At 35.8% G+C, this 18,548-nt stretch overlaps 1 protein-coding gene across 1 annotated transcript in view; it reads left to right on the top strand.

The window, feature by feature from the left end:
* POF1B (POF1B actin binding protein) overlaps positions 1 to 18,548 on the top strand; it is a 110,970-nt gene that overhangs the window by 11,611 nt on the left and 80,811 nt on the right. Inside the window, exons 2-3 of the mRNA XM_058441329.1 lie at positions 4,991 to 5,065; positions 13,041 to 13,121. Of these exons, the coding sequence (XP_058297312.1) occupies positions 4,991 to 5,065; positions 13,041 to 13,121 (156 nt within the window). The remainder of the gene's footprint in view (positions 1 to 4,990; positions 5,066 to 13,040; positions 13,122 to 18,548) is intronic.

Genomic DNA, 18,548 nt, shown 5'->3' with positions numbered 1-18,548 from the left:
CCCCACCTTCCGACAGGCCCCAGTGTGTGATGTTCCCCTGAAAACAGCTTTTTTAACAAATAGTTGGAAATAAGATATACTTTTGTGAATAATGAATTCTCTAGGGAAACCAGAGTTTCATAGCTCAGATTTAGTGTGTACAAAGGTATGGACAATTATCTCAAGTGATGTAATGAAATTATCCCCAAAACAGACTGATTTTAATCTACTCTGGTCTTAAAATTGGTAATGCCCTATGTACTTCATAAAAAGTAAAGAAAAAATAGGAGGAAGAGAGCTGTTATAACTTTCCCAAAATTGAAAATCATTACCTGAAGCAGTGCAGGAAAAAAAGGACCTGTATATGTTAGAACCAAGCCCACATAATTATAAACCAAATTCTTTTTCATTTTTTTTTTTTTTTTTTTTGAGACGGAGTCTCTCTCTGTCGCCCAGCCTGGAGTGCAGTGGCGCAATCTCAGCTCACTGCAAGCTCCGCCTCCCGGGTTCACGCCATTCTCCTGCCTCAGCCTCCCGAGTAGCTGGGAATACAGGCGCCCGCCACCATACCCGGCTATTTTTTTTGTATTTTTAGTAGAGACAGGTTTTCACCATGTTAGCCAGGATGGTCTCGATCTCCTGACCTCGTGATCTGCCCGCCTCAGCCTCCCAAAGTGCTGGGATTACAGGCATGAGCCACCGTGCCCGGCCCCAAATTCTTTTTCACCAGACTCTACTTAAAGTTGCCAATAAAGTATAATGTTTGTGTATATAGCAAGTCTGACCCACAGGAATAAATGACTCAACAAAATGCTGAATATTTTATCAGAAAAAGTAACGTCTTCCTGCAAAATTGAAGAGATTAGATGATATGAGTATTAAACAAAAATTCAATAGTTTATTGAGTTTTAGAGGCTTGTGAGTACACTCTGTAAATCTATCATGCGTTTTACAAATTCTACTGAGTTTATGGAAGTTTAAATTATCTAATCAAGGCTGTTCTTTCACACAGCCACTTGTGGGTGGGGGTCTTATTTTCAGGCCTCCAAAGTTGCTTTTGACAGTGAATAATTTTAAAAGTCCCAGTATTTGACCTTCTGTTATAAGGACTAGTCAAACTTAACCATATAATTAGGTTATACAACTTGAAAAACAGAAAATATAATGAGGCAAGCAATAAAAGTGGCAAAATATAGTGATTAAGAGCATGAGTTCTGGAGTCATGCTGAGTTGGAATTCCAGCACCTTAGCATTAGCTGTGTAATCTCCATCTGGTTACCTATCCTACCTCTGTCTAACTTTACTTGGGTATGTAATGGGGTCATAATAGTATCTTCTTTATGGGGTTATTTTGAGTGTTAAAGAGAATGATCTATGTAACATGTTTGGCATAGAAAGCTATTAATAGGTGTTAGTTATCATTATAATCATCATCAAAAGGAAAACAATACTGACAAGTTTAAAAAATTTGTAATTTTTTTGTTTGTATGGAAAAATAAGTTGGGAATGGTCTCAGATTCACAGAATGTCAGAAATAGAAATGAACTTAAAGATCCTCTAATCCACACTCGCCCACACCCATATCCCATTTCTCATTTCTCACATGAGGAAACAAATCTCAGAGAGAAAACATGAGTTGACCAGTATTACAAAAGTGGCTAGTAGTATAAATGGGAATAAAATCCAGGGCTCCTGACTCCAAGTGTAGCACTTTTTCCACTATGTCATGATAGCCACCACCACCCCATTATAGCCTTCAATTATTTCATCATCAGGAATGTGGGGCTGTGGCACAAAAGGCATAAAAACAAAAAAAGTGACTTCATTAAATTTAATAGTTTCAACATGAAGGATTTAGGTAAGCTATATACAGATGAGTAACAAAATTAAACACTGACTGATACAGGTTATTAAGAGGGAGATTTGGATTGTTATTCCTGGAGTGCTTTTAAAACTAAGATCTCCTTTTCATTCATTCGTTCAAAAATTTTGGATCACTTTCTATGGAATGGTCAATGGCTATTTATGGGATGACTTGCTGCAGTCTTGCCTAGATCTTGATGCCATTGAAAGTACCTTTCAACATCAAGATTTTGTTCATTTTGGACATTTACTCACACCATCTTACCTAATTTTGTAGACTTCCAGGGAAAAGGGGTCTTCTTTAGCAAGTCTTTCTGGAATTAATAAACCTATTTTCAGAGAGGTTTTCCCCATTATGATCAGCCTAAATCCATACTGATGCAATTTAAATTCATGCTGGTCAACACCATATGTCTAAATATCTCTGACTCATATTAAGCTATAGCTTAATGTTGTAATTTTTGAACCTATTACATTTGTTCTCTAATGTTTCCATGAGGGTTGCATGGGAAAGCCACATTTGTCTAGATGATCAATTCTAATAATGAAGGCTGAAGTAGGGCTAAAAATAATTGAGTACATTATAATCTATGGACTTAATGTTCCAGCTTTCCACATATAAGATTAAAGAATTCCTTCATTTTAGGGCGAGACTAGTCTTTGCTCAAATACAACTGTTTGCCGTTTAAACATCTATTATCTTAACATCTGAATAAAGTAATACTGCTTATACTAGCATAAATAAATGTCTTTATCTGTGATGTGTGATATGTGTGTATTCCTATTTGTTTAAATTTCTGTAGATTTATAAAACTTCTTAGTACGCTTTTGTATCTTAAAAGCTAGTCCAGTTGGCTAGTAAGGTTTGCTATGTTTCATTTGCTAATGCCATCATATTTGAATTGGCTACAAGAATGACAGAGCTATCATTTCTACAACAGCTACCAGATACTAGCCATGTGCATAGTTGTCTTCTCAGAATGATACTAGTATAATATTATTAGCCCCAGCCTAAACAGACCAAACATCCTCTAGTCATGAATACCTTCACACACTGCTGGTGGATGTATAATTATCATAGTCAAATTTGGGAAATTAATTGGGCAGTATCTGTTCAAATGAATAACACACATACTCCATGCCCCAGCAATCCCAGTTCTGTGTGGGATTCTAAAGAAACATGTTGCACAAGGTTGCTCATTGCAGCACAGTGGAAACCTGGAAATAATATAAATGTTGATCGGTAGGAAAACATAAAAACAAGCTATAAAACAAGCATTTTGGAATACTATTAATTGAAAATAATGATTTAAAACATGTATCTAGTACATAATACAAGAGATACTGTTTGGTTTAAGTTGTAGAACAATAAAAGCAATAATATTACTATTTATACATAGGTATTTATGTAAAGACACCTTAACTGACAACAATAGTTACTTCTGGGTAAGTGAGCAGAGGGAAGATGGTCAAGAGAAGGTCTTTAACCTTATCTATATAAATGTTTATATTAAGAATGTGTTCATGTGTTATTCCATAACTAAAGAGCACCCCTCTTTTTTCTTGTCTTCCTGAATCTGCTCCTCTTGGGTCTGTGTGCCAAACCTGCCTGCACATGGTTGTATTTATAACCATTTTCCTAAACTGGATAATGTGTACCTGTTTTGTCTGTAATCTGTAATTCTCTGCATTTGTCTGAGCAAGTCTTCTCAATTATTAGCAGAAAATCTGAGAACATATGCAAAAGATTCCTAGAAATACTGAGCCTGCAGTATTGCTGTTGATATAAAGGGTGGCGGAGGATGAAAATGTTACAAGTTCAACAACAACAACAACAACAAAGAATTCAGAACATTTGGCAGTTTAAGTAAATGCATAGTCCTGTTTTAAGAACACATGTAACACCTACATTATAGCTATAGTTCTGTGTGAGTCTGTCAGTGTTTCCCTTGTAAATTAATGATTCTGATTTTTAATAGTTCCCTTGTTCTAAAGAAAAAATATTTATACCTTTGTAGGAAAATATACTGGAGTTGTGCCAATTGATTGTAAATTATGGTAAGAGATGGGGAGATTGAGTAATGCTATCATTTCTTTGCACACTAATGAAGTGATTGCAGTTTTGTTGGTTTTGAGGAAATACGTAAACAATGCCAGCGTGATGGATAGATTGATCATTTTATTGGACCATTTCAAAAAATTATATTCTTTCACTTTTACAGATTATTTTAACAACAGAGCCTACTCTTTGAAATTAGACTAGAAGCAGAATAGACAAAGCATAATTAAGAGTTAGCTTGAATTGATTTAAAATTAATTACTCTTAGTTGCGTTTTCAAAGGTAGTTTGAAATTTACTCTTAAATTTACTCTTCAAACTACCTTCTTCAAAGGTACTTTAAAATTTACTCTTAAAATTACTCTTAGTTCAGTTTTCAAAGGTAATTTCTTATATTGGTTTGAGAATTATTTTTTCTAAGTTTTATTTTATTTTTAAAATTTTGGACACATAGTAAATGTGTATATTTATGGGGTGCATAAGATGTTTTGATACAGGCATGCAATGCGAAATAAGCACATCATGAAGAATGGGGTGTCTATCTCTTCATTTGATAATTATTAAATTTTACATCATTTGATGAGAAATTATTTAATGAATACAATGTACACTGTTCGGTTGATGGTTACTCTAAGAGCCCAGACTTCGCCACTATGCAAAATATCCATGTAACAAAACTGCACTTGTACTCCTTAAATTTAAAGGAATTTTAAAAAAGAAATAGAACAAATACTGAAATAAAAGTTTTGTTTGTTTGATAAAATATTATATCTTGTTAATTGCAAACATATAATAACATTGGGGTGTATATGAATGCAGAGTTCTTGAAGCAGAAACAAAAAGAATGCAACCTAACAGTACAAGTAGAATGTATTGCTATGAAAGCACTCTACAAACTCTTTTATCATTGGTTTATGTGAGAAGACAACAAAGTAATTTAGTTCTTTGGAAAGATGGGCATTATGTAAGAAAGCACTAAATAATGCTCTTATTTCTGACTAACCACATTATTATAAAAATAAAGAAAAAATACCATGAGAACTTAAGACTTTCAAATAATTTCTGAACTCCCTTTTGTTTCTCTTAACAGGAACTCCATTCTCCAACTTTAAAAATATCTACATGTGCCCCAAGTACTCTACATATAACCCAAAATACTGAACAGGTAAAAGAAGTTGTGAATTACATTAGATTTGTTCCTCTTTTTTATATGGAAATCTTCTTCATGTATGTAAGCAATCTTTAGACCCTCATAAGACTTTACACATTCATACCATGTGAGGATCATAAAATATGAAAGAGGATTCTCACATATGAGAATCACCTCAGCCCATAAAAGTAATGTGAAACAAGTGCTATGAATCAGATTCTTCTGTTTCATTGCCTATTCAATCTGGCTGCTTTTAGTTTGAGTGCAGTTTAATTTAGCGAAGTGAGTATGGACGAAATAACTAGATCTCAGATTGATTGAAGACTTGGCTTTATGAGTGATAGTATTATGAGTTCATATTCAGAGAGAATAACTTATAGGGTCATAACTAACTCTTCTTATAGGTGTATGATTTGAAAGACACACAAGGATCTATTTCCTTAGCTTTTATGTCCTAATAATCCCACTTTTAGGATTATTCTTGAATCTAGGCATTGTGTATCCAAAAGGTAGCTATAATAATAAACAGCATATTGAAATATGTGTTTCATTAAGTAATTGCCACATATCAAAAAGTAAATTCGAGGAAAGCAAAACATAAAGCACATTAAGTTTGTTGTTACACGAAAGAGGAGTAAAAGGGTTATGGGATTTACAGGGTAGGAAGGCAGGAGATGCTGTTTTAAGAAAACAATCTGACCCAGATGTGGGGTCAGGATGTGAACTTGGACAGTGAGGAGACAAATGAACAAAAACTGGTCTTTAGTCCTTGAGCATAGCAAGGAAAATATGATATTATGCAGAAAAATAAGATTATCAAAGAAAAGTTTCCCTACCGCTTCTCAGTTTGGTCTAGATTAGAGTTAGGTCAATTAGAGTAATGCACTTACTCAGCTTACATTTGCTGAACACCAAGTATGTGCCACATATTGCACAAAGATAAACTAGACACAATCACCATTTTCAAGGAGCTCACAGACTAGCATGGGCCACATACATAACAAACCATTGGACAGTGGGATAAAGGTTATAATTGACTTAGAAATGCAGCCCTATAGGACCAACAAAGTGAGATTGATTCACTTAAATCACAGGGGTGTTGACTACACTCAAATCCAGTCAAAAAATTGTATTATCTATTTTATTTTTCATAATTAAGGGCTTTAAAATTGGGTTTACTGTACATATTATTTCTGATAATGAAAATATGTGTTTGTTGTAGAAAATTTTAGAACTATAAAAGAATATAAAGAAGCAAAAGCAAAAATCACTCATGATTCCTTCCCCCACCTAGAGATTACTACTCTTTATATTTTGTTGTGTTTTCTTCCATTCAAATACAAAATTGAGTTTATACCATATATACAGGTTTATATCCTCATTTTCTCACTTATATGATATTATGAGCTTTTAATATAAATTTGTATTATTCAAGATCATTATTTAATGGCTACATATTCCAGCTTATGGATGATTATTCAATCTTTCCCCTCTCCATAAGAGAATACCTGCCTTGCTGAACCTTCATCAGCATTATTTTTTTAATTTTCTAGTAAAAATATGGCATTCTTCTGCTATGTTTGATTCCTAGTTTGGCTGAACACTTTTTATTAAGTTTATTAACCATTTGCTTTTATTTTTTATAAATTGTTCATGTCATTTGATCATTTTTCTATAAGTGTGATTTTGTTCTCATTGATATATAAGAACTCTCTTTATATGGATGATATTAACTCTTTTCCCTGCCATGGAACCCCTCGCTTGCTCATTACCAGGCAGGGAACCCCCGACTTAGGCCTACAGCACAGAACCCCCATCCCGGGCTGATAGCACTGAGTGACTGCTGACCTGTATCTCCCTGGGTGGAGCCCCCAGGAGACAAGTAAAAGACCTTTGGCCACAACAACTGCTAAAGTCCTCTCTGCTGCCTCCAAGTTGAGGAGAAAACAAACACTGATATCGCCATAGAGCTGTAATGGACATCCCTGGAGTGCCAAGCCACAGTCTACAGCCAGCACTCAAGTGGGAGAGGAGCCCACACTTTCAGGGCATTAAGAGGGAGCATAGCTGCAACTGTGAGGAAATAACAGAGGAGCAACGGGACAGAGCAAGAGCCTACCAACAGACCACTATGCCTAAGTGCCACCTGTTGGATCACAACCCAAAGTTTCAACAACAATACCTCACTAACATAACCCCCTGTGAAACCAAAGACAAGAAGTCAGCTATTTAGACCCTGCACAAAACCTCAGCCCTGTGAAGACATCCAAAAAAGAAGTCTATTGACTGTAGTCAACCTACACTGCCGTTAAAGGAACACCCACACACAGAGATAAGAAAGAACCAATGCAAGAACTCTGGCAACTCAAAAGGCCAGAGTGGCTTATGTCCTCCAAATGATCGCACTTGTTCTCCAACAAGGGTTCTTAACCAGGCTGAACTGGCTGAAATAACAGAAATAGAATTCAGAATACGGATAGAAATAAAGATCATTGAGATTTAGGAGAATGGCAAAACCCAATCTGAGAAAACTAATAATCACAATAAAATGATACAAAAGCCAATACATGGAATAGCTAGTAAAAAAAAGAACCTAACTGATCTGATAGAGCTGAAAAAACACACTAGAAGAATTTCACAATGCAATCACAAGTATTAAAAGAAGAATACATCAAGCCAAGGAAAGAATCTCAGGAACTGAAGACTGGCTCTCTGAAATCAGACAGTCAGACAAAAATAAAGAAAAAAAAGAATGAAAAGGAATGAACAAAATCTCTGAGGAATATGGGATTATGTAAACAAGCTAAATCTATGAATTATTGGCAACTCTGAAAGGGACAGGGAGAAAGCAAAATCTTGGAAAACACATTTGAGGATATGGTCCATGAAAACTTCCCTAGCCTTGCTAGAGAGGCTAACAGTCAAATTTAGAAAATACAGAGAACCATGCAAGATTCTACACAAGAAGATCATCCTCAAGACACAAAATCAGCAGATTTTCCAAGGTTGAAATGAAAGAAAGAATGTTAACGGCAGCTAGAGAGAAAGGGCAGGTCACTTAAAAAGGAAACCCATCAGGCTAACAGTGGACCTCTCAGCAGAAACCCTGCAAGCCAGGAGAGAGTAGAGGTCTATATTCAACATTATTAATGAAAAAAATCATCAAACAAGTATTTCATATCCAGCCAAACTAAGCTTCTTATGCAAAGGAGAAATAAGATTATTTTCAGATAAGCAAATGCTAAGGGAGTTTGTTACCATCAGACCTGCCTTACAAGAGATCTTGAAAGGAGCACTAAACATGGAAAGTAAAGATCATTATCAGTCAATAGAAAAACATACTTAAGTGCACAGCTCAGTTATGTTATAAGGCAGCCACACAAGCCAGCATAATAACCAGTTTTCCCAAAATAATAACAGAATCAAATGCACACATTTCAGTACCAACCTTGAATGTAAATGGACTAAACACCTCAGTTAAAAGGCACAGAATGGCAAGCTGGATGAAGAACCAAGACTCCCCCTAAAAAATACTGTCTTCAAGAGACCCATCTCACATACAATGACACTCATAGGCTAAAAATAAAGGGATGGAGAAAAATCTACCAAGAAAATGAAAAAAAGAAAAAAGCATGGGTTGCAATTCTAATTTCAGACAAAACAGACTTTAAGAAAGATTTTTTAAAAAGACAAAGAAGGGCATTACATAATAGTAAAGATTTCAATTTAACAGGAAGACTTAACTATCCTAAATATATATGCACCCATCACAGGAGTACCAAGATTCATAAAGCAAGTTCTTAGAGACCTACAAAGAGATGTAGACTCCCATGCGATAATAGTGGGAGACATCAACACTCCACTGAAAGGATCAGACAGCTCATCAAGGCAGAAAACTAACAAAGATACTCAGGTGCTGAACTCAAGATTTGACCAAATATATCAGACAGACCTCTACGGAACTCTCCTCCCCAAAACAACATAATATACATTTTTCTCATCATCACGTAGCACATACTCTAAAATCCACCAAGCAATCAGATATAAAACAATCCTCAGGAAATGCAAGAGAACTGAAATCATACCAAACACCTTCTTGGACCAAAGCACAATAAAAATAGAAGTCAAAGTTTTAAAAATCACTGAAAACCATGCAATTACATGGAAATTAAACCACATGCTCTTGAGTGACTTTTGGGTATATAATGACATTAAGGCAGAAATCAAGGAGTTCTTTGAAACTAATGAGAACAAAGATACAACATACCAGAATCTCTGGGATGCAGCTAAGGCAGTGTTAAGAGGGAAATTTATAGCATTAAACACCCACAACCAGAAGTTAGAAAGATCTCAAATTAACAACCTAACATCACAACAGAAAGAATTAGAAAATGAAGAGCAAACCAACCCCAAAGCTAGAAGAAGACAAGAAATAACCAAATCATTGCTGAACTAAAGGAAATTGAGAAGCAAAATAAATTCAAAAGATCAACAAATCCAGGAGTTCGTTTTCTCAAAAAATTAATAAGGCAGATATGCTGCTGGCTAGACTAATAAAGAAGAAAAGAGAGAAGATCCAAATAAACACACTTAGAAATCACAAAGGGGATGTTACGACTGACCTCAGAGAAATAAAAATAACCATTGGAAACTGCTACAAACACCTCTATGCATACAAACTGAAAAACCTAGTAGAGATGGATGAATTCCTGGACACATTTTTCCTCCCAAGACTGAAGCAGGAAAAAAATTGAATCTCTGAGCAGACCAATAATGAGCTCCAAAATTGAATCAGTAATAAATAGCCTAACAACCAAAAAAAGCCCAGGACCAGATGGATCCACAGCCAAATTCTACCAGATGTACAAAGAAGAGATGGTGCCATTCATATTGAAAGTACTACAAAAAATTGAAGAGGCGGGACTCCTCCCCAAATCATTTTACGAGGCCAGCATCATCCTGATAGCAAAACCTGGCAGAGACACAGCAAAAGAAAGAGAAAGCTTCAGGCCAATATCCTTGATGAGCATTGATGCAAAAATCCTCCACCAAATACTTGCAAACTTAATCTAGCAGCACATCAAAAAACCAATCCACCACCATCAGATAGGTTTCACTTCTGGGATGCAACACTTGTTCAACATTCACAAATCAATGAATTCTATGCATCACATAAACAGAACTAGAGACAAAACCACATGATTATCTCAATAAATGCAGAAGGGCTTTTGATAAAATTTAACATTGCTTCATGTTAAAAAGTCTCAATAAACTAGGTATTGAAGGAACATACTTTAAAATTATAAGAACCATATGTGACAAACCTATAGCCAACATCATAGTGAAAGGGAAAAAGCTGGAGGCATTCCCCTTGAAAACCGTCATAAGACAAGGATGCCCTCTCTCCCCACTCCTATTCAACATAGTATTGGGAGTCCTGGTCAGAGCAAACAGGTAAGAGAAAGAAATAAGGAACTTTAAAATAGAAACATAGGAAGTCAAACTATCCCTGTTTGCAGTTGACATGATTCTATATCTAGAAACTCCCATAGTCTTGGCCAAAAACTACCTTAAGCTGATCAACAACTTCAGCCAAATTTCAGGATACCAAACCAATGTGCAAAATCACTAACATTCATATACATGGACAACAATTATGCTGAGAGCAAAATCAGGAATGCAATCCCTTTCACAATTGCCACACACACACACATACACACATACATACACACACACGCACATGAAATACCTAGGGATACAGCTAACTAGTGAGGTGAAAGATCTCTACAATGAGAATTACAAAACACTGCTCAAAGAAATCAGAGATGACACAAACACGGAGAAACATTCCATGCTCATGGATAGGAAGAATCAATATTGTTAAAATCGCCATGCTGCCCAAAGCAATTTATAGATTCAATGCTATTCCTATTAAACTACCAAGGATATTCTTCACAGCACTAGAAATAAAACTATTTTAATATTCATATGGAACGAGAAAAAGAGGCCAAATAGCCAAGACAATCCTAAGCAAAAAGAACAAAGCTGGAGACATCACACTACCCAACTTCAAACTACTACAGGGCTACAGTAACCAAAACAGCATGGTACTGGTACAAGAACAGACACATAGACCAATGGAACAGAATAGAGAGCGCAGAAATAAGGCCTCACACCTACAACTATCAGATCTTTGACCAAGCTGTCAAAAACAAGCAATGGGGAAAGGACTCCCTATTCAATAAATGGAGCTGGGATAACTGGTTAGCCATATGCAGAAGATTGAAACTGGACCCCTTCCTTATACTATATACAAAAATCAACTCAAGATTGATTGATTACAGTCTTAAATGTAAAACCCCAAACTCTAAAAACCCTGGAAGACAACCTAAGCAATACCATTCTGAACATAGAAACAAAATGTCAAAAGCAATCCCAACAAAAGCAAAACTGACAAATAGAATCTAATTTAACTAAAGAGCTTCTGCACATTAAAGGAAACTATCAACAGAGTGAAAGGACAACCTACAGAATGGGATAAAATATTTGTCAACTACACATTTGACAAGTCTAATATCCAGCATCTATAAGGAACTTGAACAAATTTACAAGAGAAAAACAAACAACCTGATTAAAAAGTGGGCAAAGGACATGAACAGCCACTTCTCAAAAGAAGCCATACATGTAACCAACAAGCATATGAAAAGAAACTCAATATCACTGATTAGAGAAATGCAAGTCAAAACCACAGTGAGATTCCACCTCATAACAGTCAGAATGACTATTATTAAAAAGTCAGAAGAAAATAAAACCTAACAGATGCTGGTGAGGCTGTGGAGAAAAGGGAAAGCTTATATATTGTTGGTAAGAGTGTAAATTAGCTCAACCATTGTGAAAAGCAGTGTGGCAATTCCTCAAAGGGCCAAAAATAGAACTACCCTTTTACCAGCAATCCCCTTACTGGGTATACAACTCAGCAACCCCATTACTGGGTATATATCCTAAGGAATATAAATCATTCTACCATAAAGACACATGTACATGAATGTTCATTGCAGCATTGTTCACAAAGGCAAAGATATGAAATCACTATGCCCATTAATGATAGATCGGATAAAGAAAATATGATATATATATATATACCATGGAATACTAGGCAGCCATAAAACAGAATGAGATCATGTCTTTTGTGGGAACATGGATGGAGCTGTAGGCCATTAAACTCAGCAAACTTACACAGGAACAGAAAACCAAATACCGCATGTTCTCACTTATAAGTGAGAGCTAAATAATGAGAAATCATGGACACAAAAAGGGGAACAATACACACTGGCCCACACTTGAGGATGCAGGGTGGGGGGAGGGAGAGGTTTAGTAAAAATAACTACTGGGTACTAGGCTTAGTCCCTGGGTGATGAAATAATCTGTACAACAAACCCCTGTGACATGAATTTACCTATATAACAAAACTGCATATGTTCTCCTGAACCTATAATAAAAGTTAAAAATAATAAATAAATCTACATGAACCCCCAAAAAAACTCTTTTCCCATCAACATTTTACAATGATACCTATGGTCCTCTCTTTCCAGCACACTGAAGATTTATATGTTTTACTACACACACATACACATTTTTCTCTTTGTGTCTCTTTTCATTTTTTAACATGTCTTTTCCAAACCAGAGGTTTAATTCATCACTATTAAGATGTTATTTTCTTGTAATCATTTACAATGAAAGAAGCATTTTAAAATGTGGATGAAATACCATGAAATGAGTATAATACAAGTACCCAGTAAAATGTTGGGCACAGAACACATGCTTTTATACATGTTTCTGAAATTAAAATTAACTAAATCATAAAATCATACATTATCGTTCATGCAAATAACTAAAAATTTAACCCTGGAAATTGTTCCCTATTATTATTGATAGCTCCAAGCTCATTAAATAACTATGACTATATCCAGCTTCTGTCTTTTCTTCACAGGAACTTCATTCTCCAACAGTGAAAGTTACTACATATCCACAGACCACTATTAGGAAATATGTAGTACAAAATCCTGAACAGGTAAGACACAAACTTTTCCCAACATGTAATTCTTTAGAAGTTAATTGCTTAAACAAAAAGGCTTAATCAGTCACCAGATCCTTAAGATCAGATAGTTGGACTTTCTTACAGTTACAGAGTAAATTGCTGATTATCAGTATCAATAAATGCCATCTTTAATGCCAGACAACATGCATCTATATATTCTGACGCAGAGATGCAATACTTCCAAGCAGGTTGGAAATTCTTGGGTTGTAAAGATTTTCCTCTTCTATAGCCCCACCCTTATGCTACAAAAGACTTTTATGCACTTGGAACGAAAGAAAAAAGGGACAAAGTTCTTTTACAAGCTTCACATAAAAGCTCTGTCAACTGCTGCACCAGGGGTTGGAGTTTTCAGGCTATTTACCTTTGCCATGGAGATATGGACTAGGAAGATGAAAATTAAAGGTCAAAAGTTAAAAAGTGTCCCTATGCCTTTATTGCCTGTGGTGTGTGAACTTTTGTACCCAGCAATGAGTTTTTTAGAAAATTACATTATTATTTGTTTACTGAGATATAAATCCTTACATTTCACAAACTAAGATTCCACCATAATAAGCCGTCCTCAACACATGCATTTACATTCATGCACACATACCCCTTCTTTAGCTGCAACAGGAGGCTCTATGAGGTTGTAAGGACATCAGTTTCACAATTGGCAACAGTACGATCCAGATAGGACTACAACAATTCTTTGCTTTGCTCTTTATTTTTCTGCCATGATGGGAAACCATCCTGCCCTTCCCTTATAAGATAAAATAAACTATTTGCTTCAGCTATGGAAAGGAAAGGGTTAGATTAGGGTCCTGCTTGCTACTATTCTAGGTGAGTGGGGGAGATGTACTAAGCTTTTACTAGTATCTAAACCCTTTCTTCTTCATTTACTTATTTATTAAAAATAGTCTTCTCATGGCTCCTTAGCTAAGCAGGCTGCTGGTTGTACATGTGTGTCGGTATGAACCTGAGGCTCTGAGTTGAGGAGTGATTGTTTTGGACATTTGCTTGAGTTTTCATATATCCTTGTAAATATTGAAAAGGCATGTTATTACAGCTAAATCAGTTGCCTGTTCCTCCTTTTGCAGAATCAAATATTTACGCAATAAATCTGAAAAGGATGGAGGTAGGGAGGGGGAGGTATGGAGGAGGAGATGCGAAAGGCCTGGGAGAGGAGAGTGTATCTTTTTCTGTTACTTGGCCAGTCACTTTACACATTCCTGTTCCTCCTTTCCCTCTCTCTTTTTCTTTCATTTTACACATAATCTGGGGGATATGCATACTTGGATGCATATTGAGCTTGATACTCCTGGCTTTCAGAGTTAGTTCTAGATAACCCATTATTTTCATAGTGTGAGAATTGCTATGCTTGCCTAGGATATATCCAGAGAGATTTAAAATGTCCTATCATTTGCATTCCAATCCACTTTGCCAGCAATTCTTACATGACTTTGGATGAATCCTTATTATTTAGTTAATAGGGAAAAGAAAGAATTAATAACTATTGGGTATATACTCCATGCTAGGCAATTTCAATATTATATCCTGGTTAATCCTAAAAAGGTGAAAAAAATAGAAGCACAGAGAAATTCAGTCATTTACTCAATAAATATTTATTGATTGCCTATTATGTTCCAGAAACTGCCCTAAGAACTGGAGGATAAAGCGTAAACAAAACAAGGTCCCAACCTTCTTCAACTTAAGTTCTTAGCTAGTGCAAAACCATTCAATTACGAAGGAGCAAAATTGGAACTGAAATTGAACAATGCAGAGCTGGGAGTGAAACATTTGCAAATGAAGGACAGTTGATGATGGAGGTGAATTAGGATCTAATACTCACTTATGCACCCCCTTACCCACATGTAGTTACAAAAACAGAGAAATCAGAAGTATATATGCAAATACCTAACATATTGGAAAAACTGAGCCTACCCTTGTAAGACCTCATCAATATGACTGTGTTCAACTACAAACTTGTTCAACTTGTAGTTGAACACAGCCATATTGATTTTTCTCTCAGGACAAAGTCCCAGCAGAGGGTTGAAGAAAATGGTCATTTTAAATCATTTAACTCTTTCCATTATTGAAGAGTGAAACAAATTTCAAGTTTCATGATGCTTTGTAAATGAAAAGTAATCTAACTTGTTTTACAAAGCAGCTTGAAAATCCTGTTTAGCTATATCCATTTTATTTGTCTAAGTAGATTCCTTTTTTGTTTGCTCTTTTAAATCCCCTCAGGAGAAGATTCTAGTTTAATTACAATATTTATAATAAGCTGAACCTTCTAAATAGCAATTTCATCCTCTTTCACCTCCCAGCTTGTCTAATCTTTATTTCTTTTTCCTGTAATTAAAATAATCTCAATCCACTTGTTTCATTATGATTTTTTTCTATCTCTGTTAAGGCTTTTTATTTTTTTGTTGTTCCTGATCTTCCTTATTCTCCATTTGTCATCATTTAATCTAAGGATTTATGCATTCTGGTTAACATTTGATCGAGAAATGAAGGAAATACATTTGTTCCATTAGTGGACATAATCCAATTAATACTAATCAATTTCATTAATTTTCCAGTTGTGAAGCTCCTGCTATGGGGAAGAGACTATACAGTCTCTCAACAGAAACACGGAAATAAGACATGTTTCCCAAATTAAAGGAGCATACAGCTCTTCTCAGGGAAAGAAATAAGACAGGTCCACAAATAGCTATGTAGAATACATGGTGAGATGTAGGATAGATGCCATGAAAGGACTACAGATAAAAATTATTATTGGAGTTCAGATGCCAGAGATAATACATTTGTTTGGGGGAAAACCAGGGAAGGATTTATTGTGGTATTTAAGGTATTAGTATGATTAACCTTGTTATTAGCATTGTTTTACTACTAAGGAAATGAAAGTTTGAATAAGTGTAACTTGCTCAGGTCTTCTGATGCTAATTCATTACTCTCTATCTTTTCTGACAGCTATTTTAGATGGTAGCTTTAACAAGATTCGATGACTTACTGGATATGGAGAAAAGTCAACATGACCCTAAGCTTTTTAGCTTGAGACACTGAGAGTAAGGTGACCCACTTAAAGTGATTGAAAAGTGAGTGGGAGGAGAAGTAGATTTAGAAAAGGGTGAAATTTTGAGTTTTATTTGAACCAGTAGCATTTTAGGTGCATAGAAACAGAAAGATACCTAACAGGCAGTTAAAAAACGACTCAAAGGAAGGTCACATTTAACAGAGATGTGGGAATCATTCCTCTTAAAGGTATCATTGAAGCTATGGGAATGAGTGAGATCACTAAGAGGTAATGGAGAAGGTTGGGTCAGAACCTTGAGAAATGTCTACTTTAAGTGAACAGAAGGAAGGAGCCACTTTCAGAGACAGAGGGGTTATCAGAGAGGGATGTGAACACACCATAACTGAAGCAAATGCAAACATGGGGTGGTCAACCATCTCAAATGACCAAAAGGCCTAAGAAGATGAGGTTTGAGAATAGGGTTTGGCCATTAAGAAAGCGATAGTGACATTGATAGAGCTGTTTTGGTATACTTATGGAGGCAAAATCCAGATGCAAGAAGTTAATGGGTGAGAAGATGAGATGAATTGAAAAAAATGAGTGAAGATTACTCTTCTGGAAGGGTATTGGTCAAAGGAAGGAGAGATGGATGGTTGCTAAAGGAGAAATGAGAATCTTGTGAACCTCGGAAACTTGCAGATAGAACCAGTAATAAGGAAGGCTAAAGATGCAACAGAGAAAGGAGACAAATGGGATAATATTCTGGAAGAGATAAGAAGGAATGGGATTCCAGGTACAGGTGGAGAAATGACTTCGGAAAAACAAAGAGAGAGAGAGAGAGAATGCATCTTTTTCCTTAACTGGATGGAAGGAGCAGAAAAGAGAGATTTTTGAGATGTGCAGGAAAATAGAGAGATCTCATTGGATAGATTATCTTGGTTTTCTCTGTAAATAGGAGAAAGAGGGAGTATAAGCACAGGAGTTGAGGAAAATGAAAATATTTGTAAGCAACGTTATAAAGAATTTGATGAACACAAATATAACCACAAAGGTTGAACGATCTACTTGAAGTTGGATATCTTCAAATTGTAATGAGCCAAATCAGCAAATCTTTTTTAAAAAAGTTTTTTTCCACAAAGGTTTTGGGGCCTGGGAACAGTAAAGTAGATGTTGGGGATTATATACTTTGTTAGATGTGAGAATTACTACCAGAGCTTCTAGCTGTTACAATTAAAATTATAAGATCTGCCACTTTGAAAACACCTATTAATTTTTAGGGTGGATCTGGCACCAATTCAAATAGACAGGTTGAGAAAAAGAAGGTGCCAAAATAGAATTGTCTAGCAGCTCATTTGTTGAGACATCTAAAACTTCTGATTAAATTTATTTTGTTGAGTTATTTTGACAAATTATTTATAGCAATTTTTGATTTACTTTCTTACAGATTTGGGGAAAATAATAGTCCCCTAAATTTGGAGGGTTTTTTTTCAGTAAGTCATTTCAAGTAATATGGTCAAAATATTCAAGACAGAATCAACATCGTTAGTGCCTAGACAATCTTTTTTCTTTTTTTTTCTTTTTTTTTTTAATTATACTTGAAGTTCTAGGGTACATGTGCACAATGTGCAGGTTTGTTACATATGTATGCATGTGCCATGTTGGTGTGCTGCACCCATTAACTCGTCATTTAACATTAGGTATATCTCCTAATGCTATCCCTCCCCTCCCTCCACCCCACAACAGGCCCCAGTGTATGATGTTCCCCTTCTTGTGTCCAAGCGTTCTCATTGTTCAATTCCCACCTATGAGTGAGAACATGTGGTGTCTGGTTTTTTGTCCTTGTGATAGTTTACTGAGAATGGTGGTTTCCAGCTTCATCCATGTCCCTACAAAGGACATGAACTCATCATTTTTTATGGCTGCATAGTATTCTACGGTGTATATGTGCCACGTTTTCTCAATCCAGTTTATCATTGATGGACATTTGGGTTAGTTCCAAGCCTTTGCTATTGTGAATAGTGCCGCAATAAACATATATGTGCATGTGTCTTTATAGCAGCATGATTTATAATCCTTTGGGTATAAACGCAGTAATGGGATGGCTGGGTCAAATGGTATTTCTAGTTCTAGATCCTTGAGGAATTGCCACACTGACTTCCACAATGGTTGAACTAGTTTACACCCCCACCAAGAGTGTAAAAGTGTTCCTATTTCTCCACATCCTCTCCTGCACCTGTTTTTTCCTGACTTTTTAATGATCACCATTCTAACTGGCATGAGATGGTATCTCATTGTGGTTTTGATTTGCATTTCTCTGATGGCCAGTGATAATGAGCATTTTTTCATGTGTCTTTTTGCTGCATAAATGTCTTCTTTTGAGAAGTGTCTGTTCATATCCTTTGCCC

Source organism: Hylobates moloch, unplaced genomic scaffold (assembly GCF_009828535.3).
Source record: "Hylobates moloch isolate HMO894 unplaced genomic scaffold, HMol_V3 SCAFFOLD_7, whole genome shotgun sequence".
Lineage (NCBI taxonomy): Eukaryota > Metazoa > Chordata > Mammalia > Primates > Hylobatidae > Hylobates > Hylobates moloch.
This window is presented reverse-complemented; position numbering and strand designations above follow the sequence as displayed.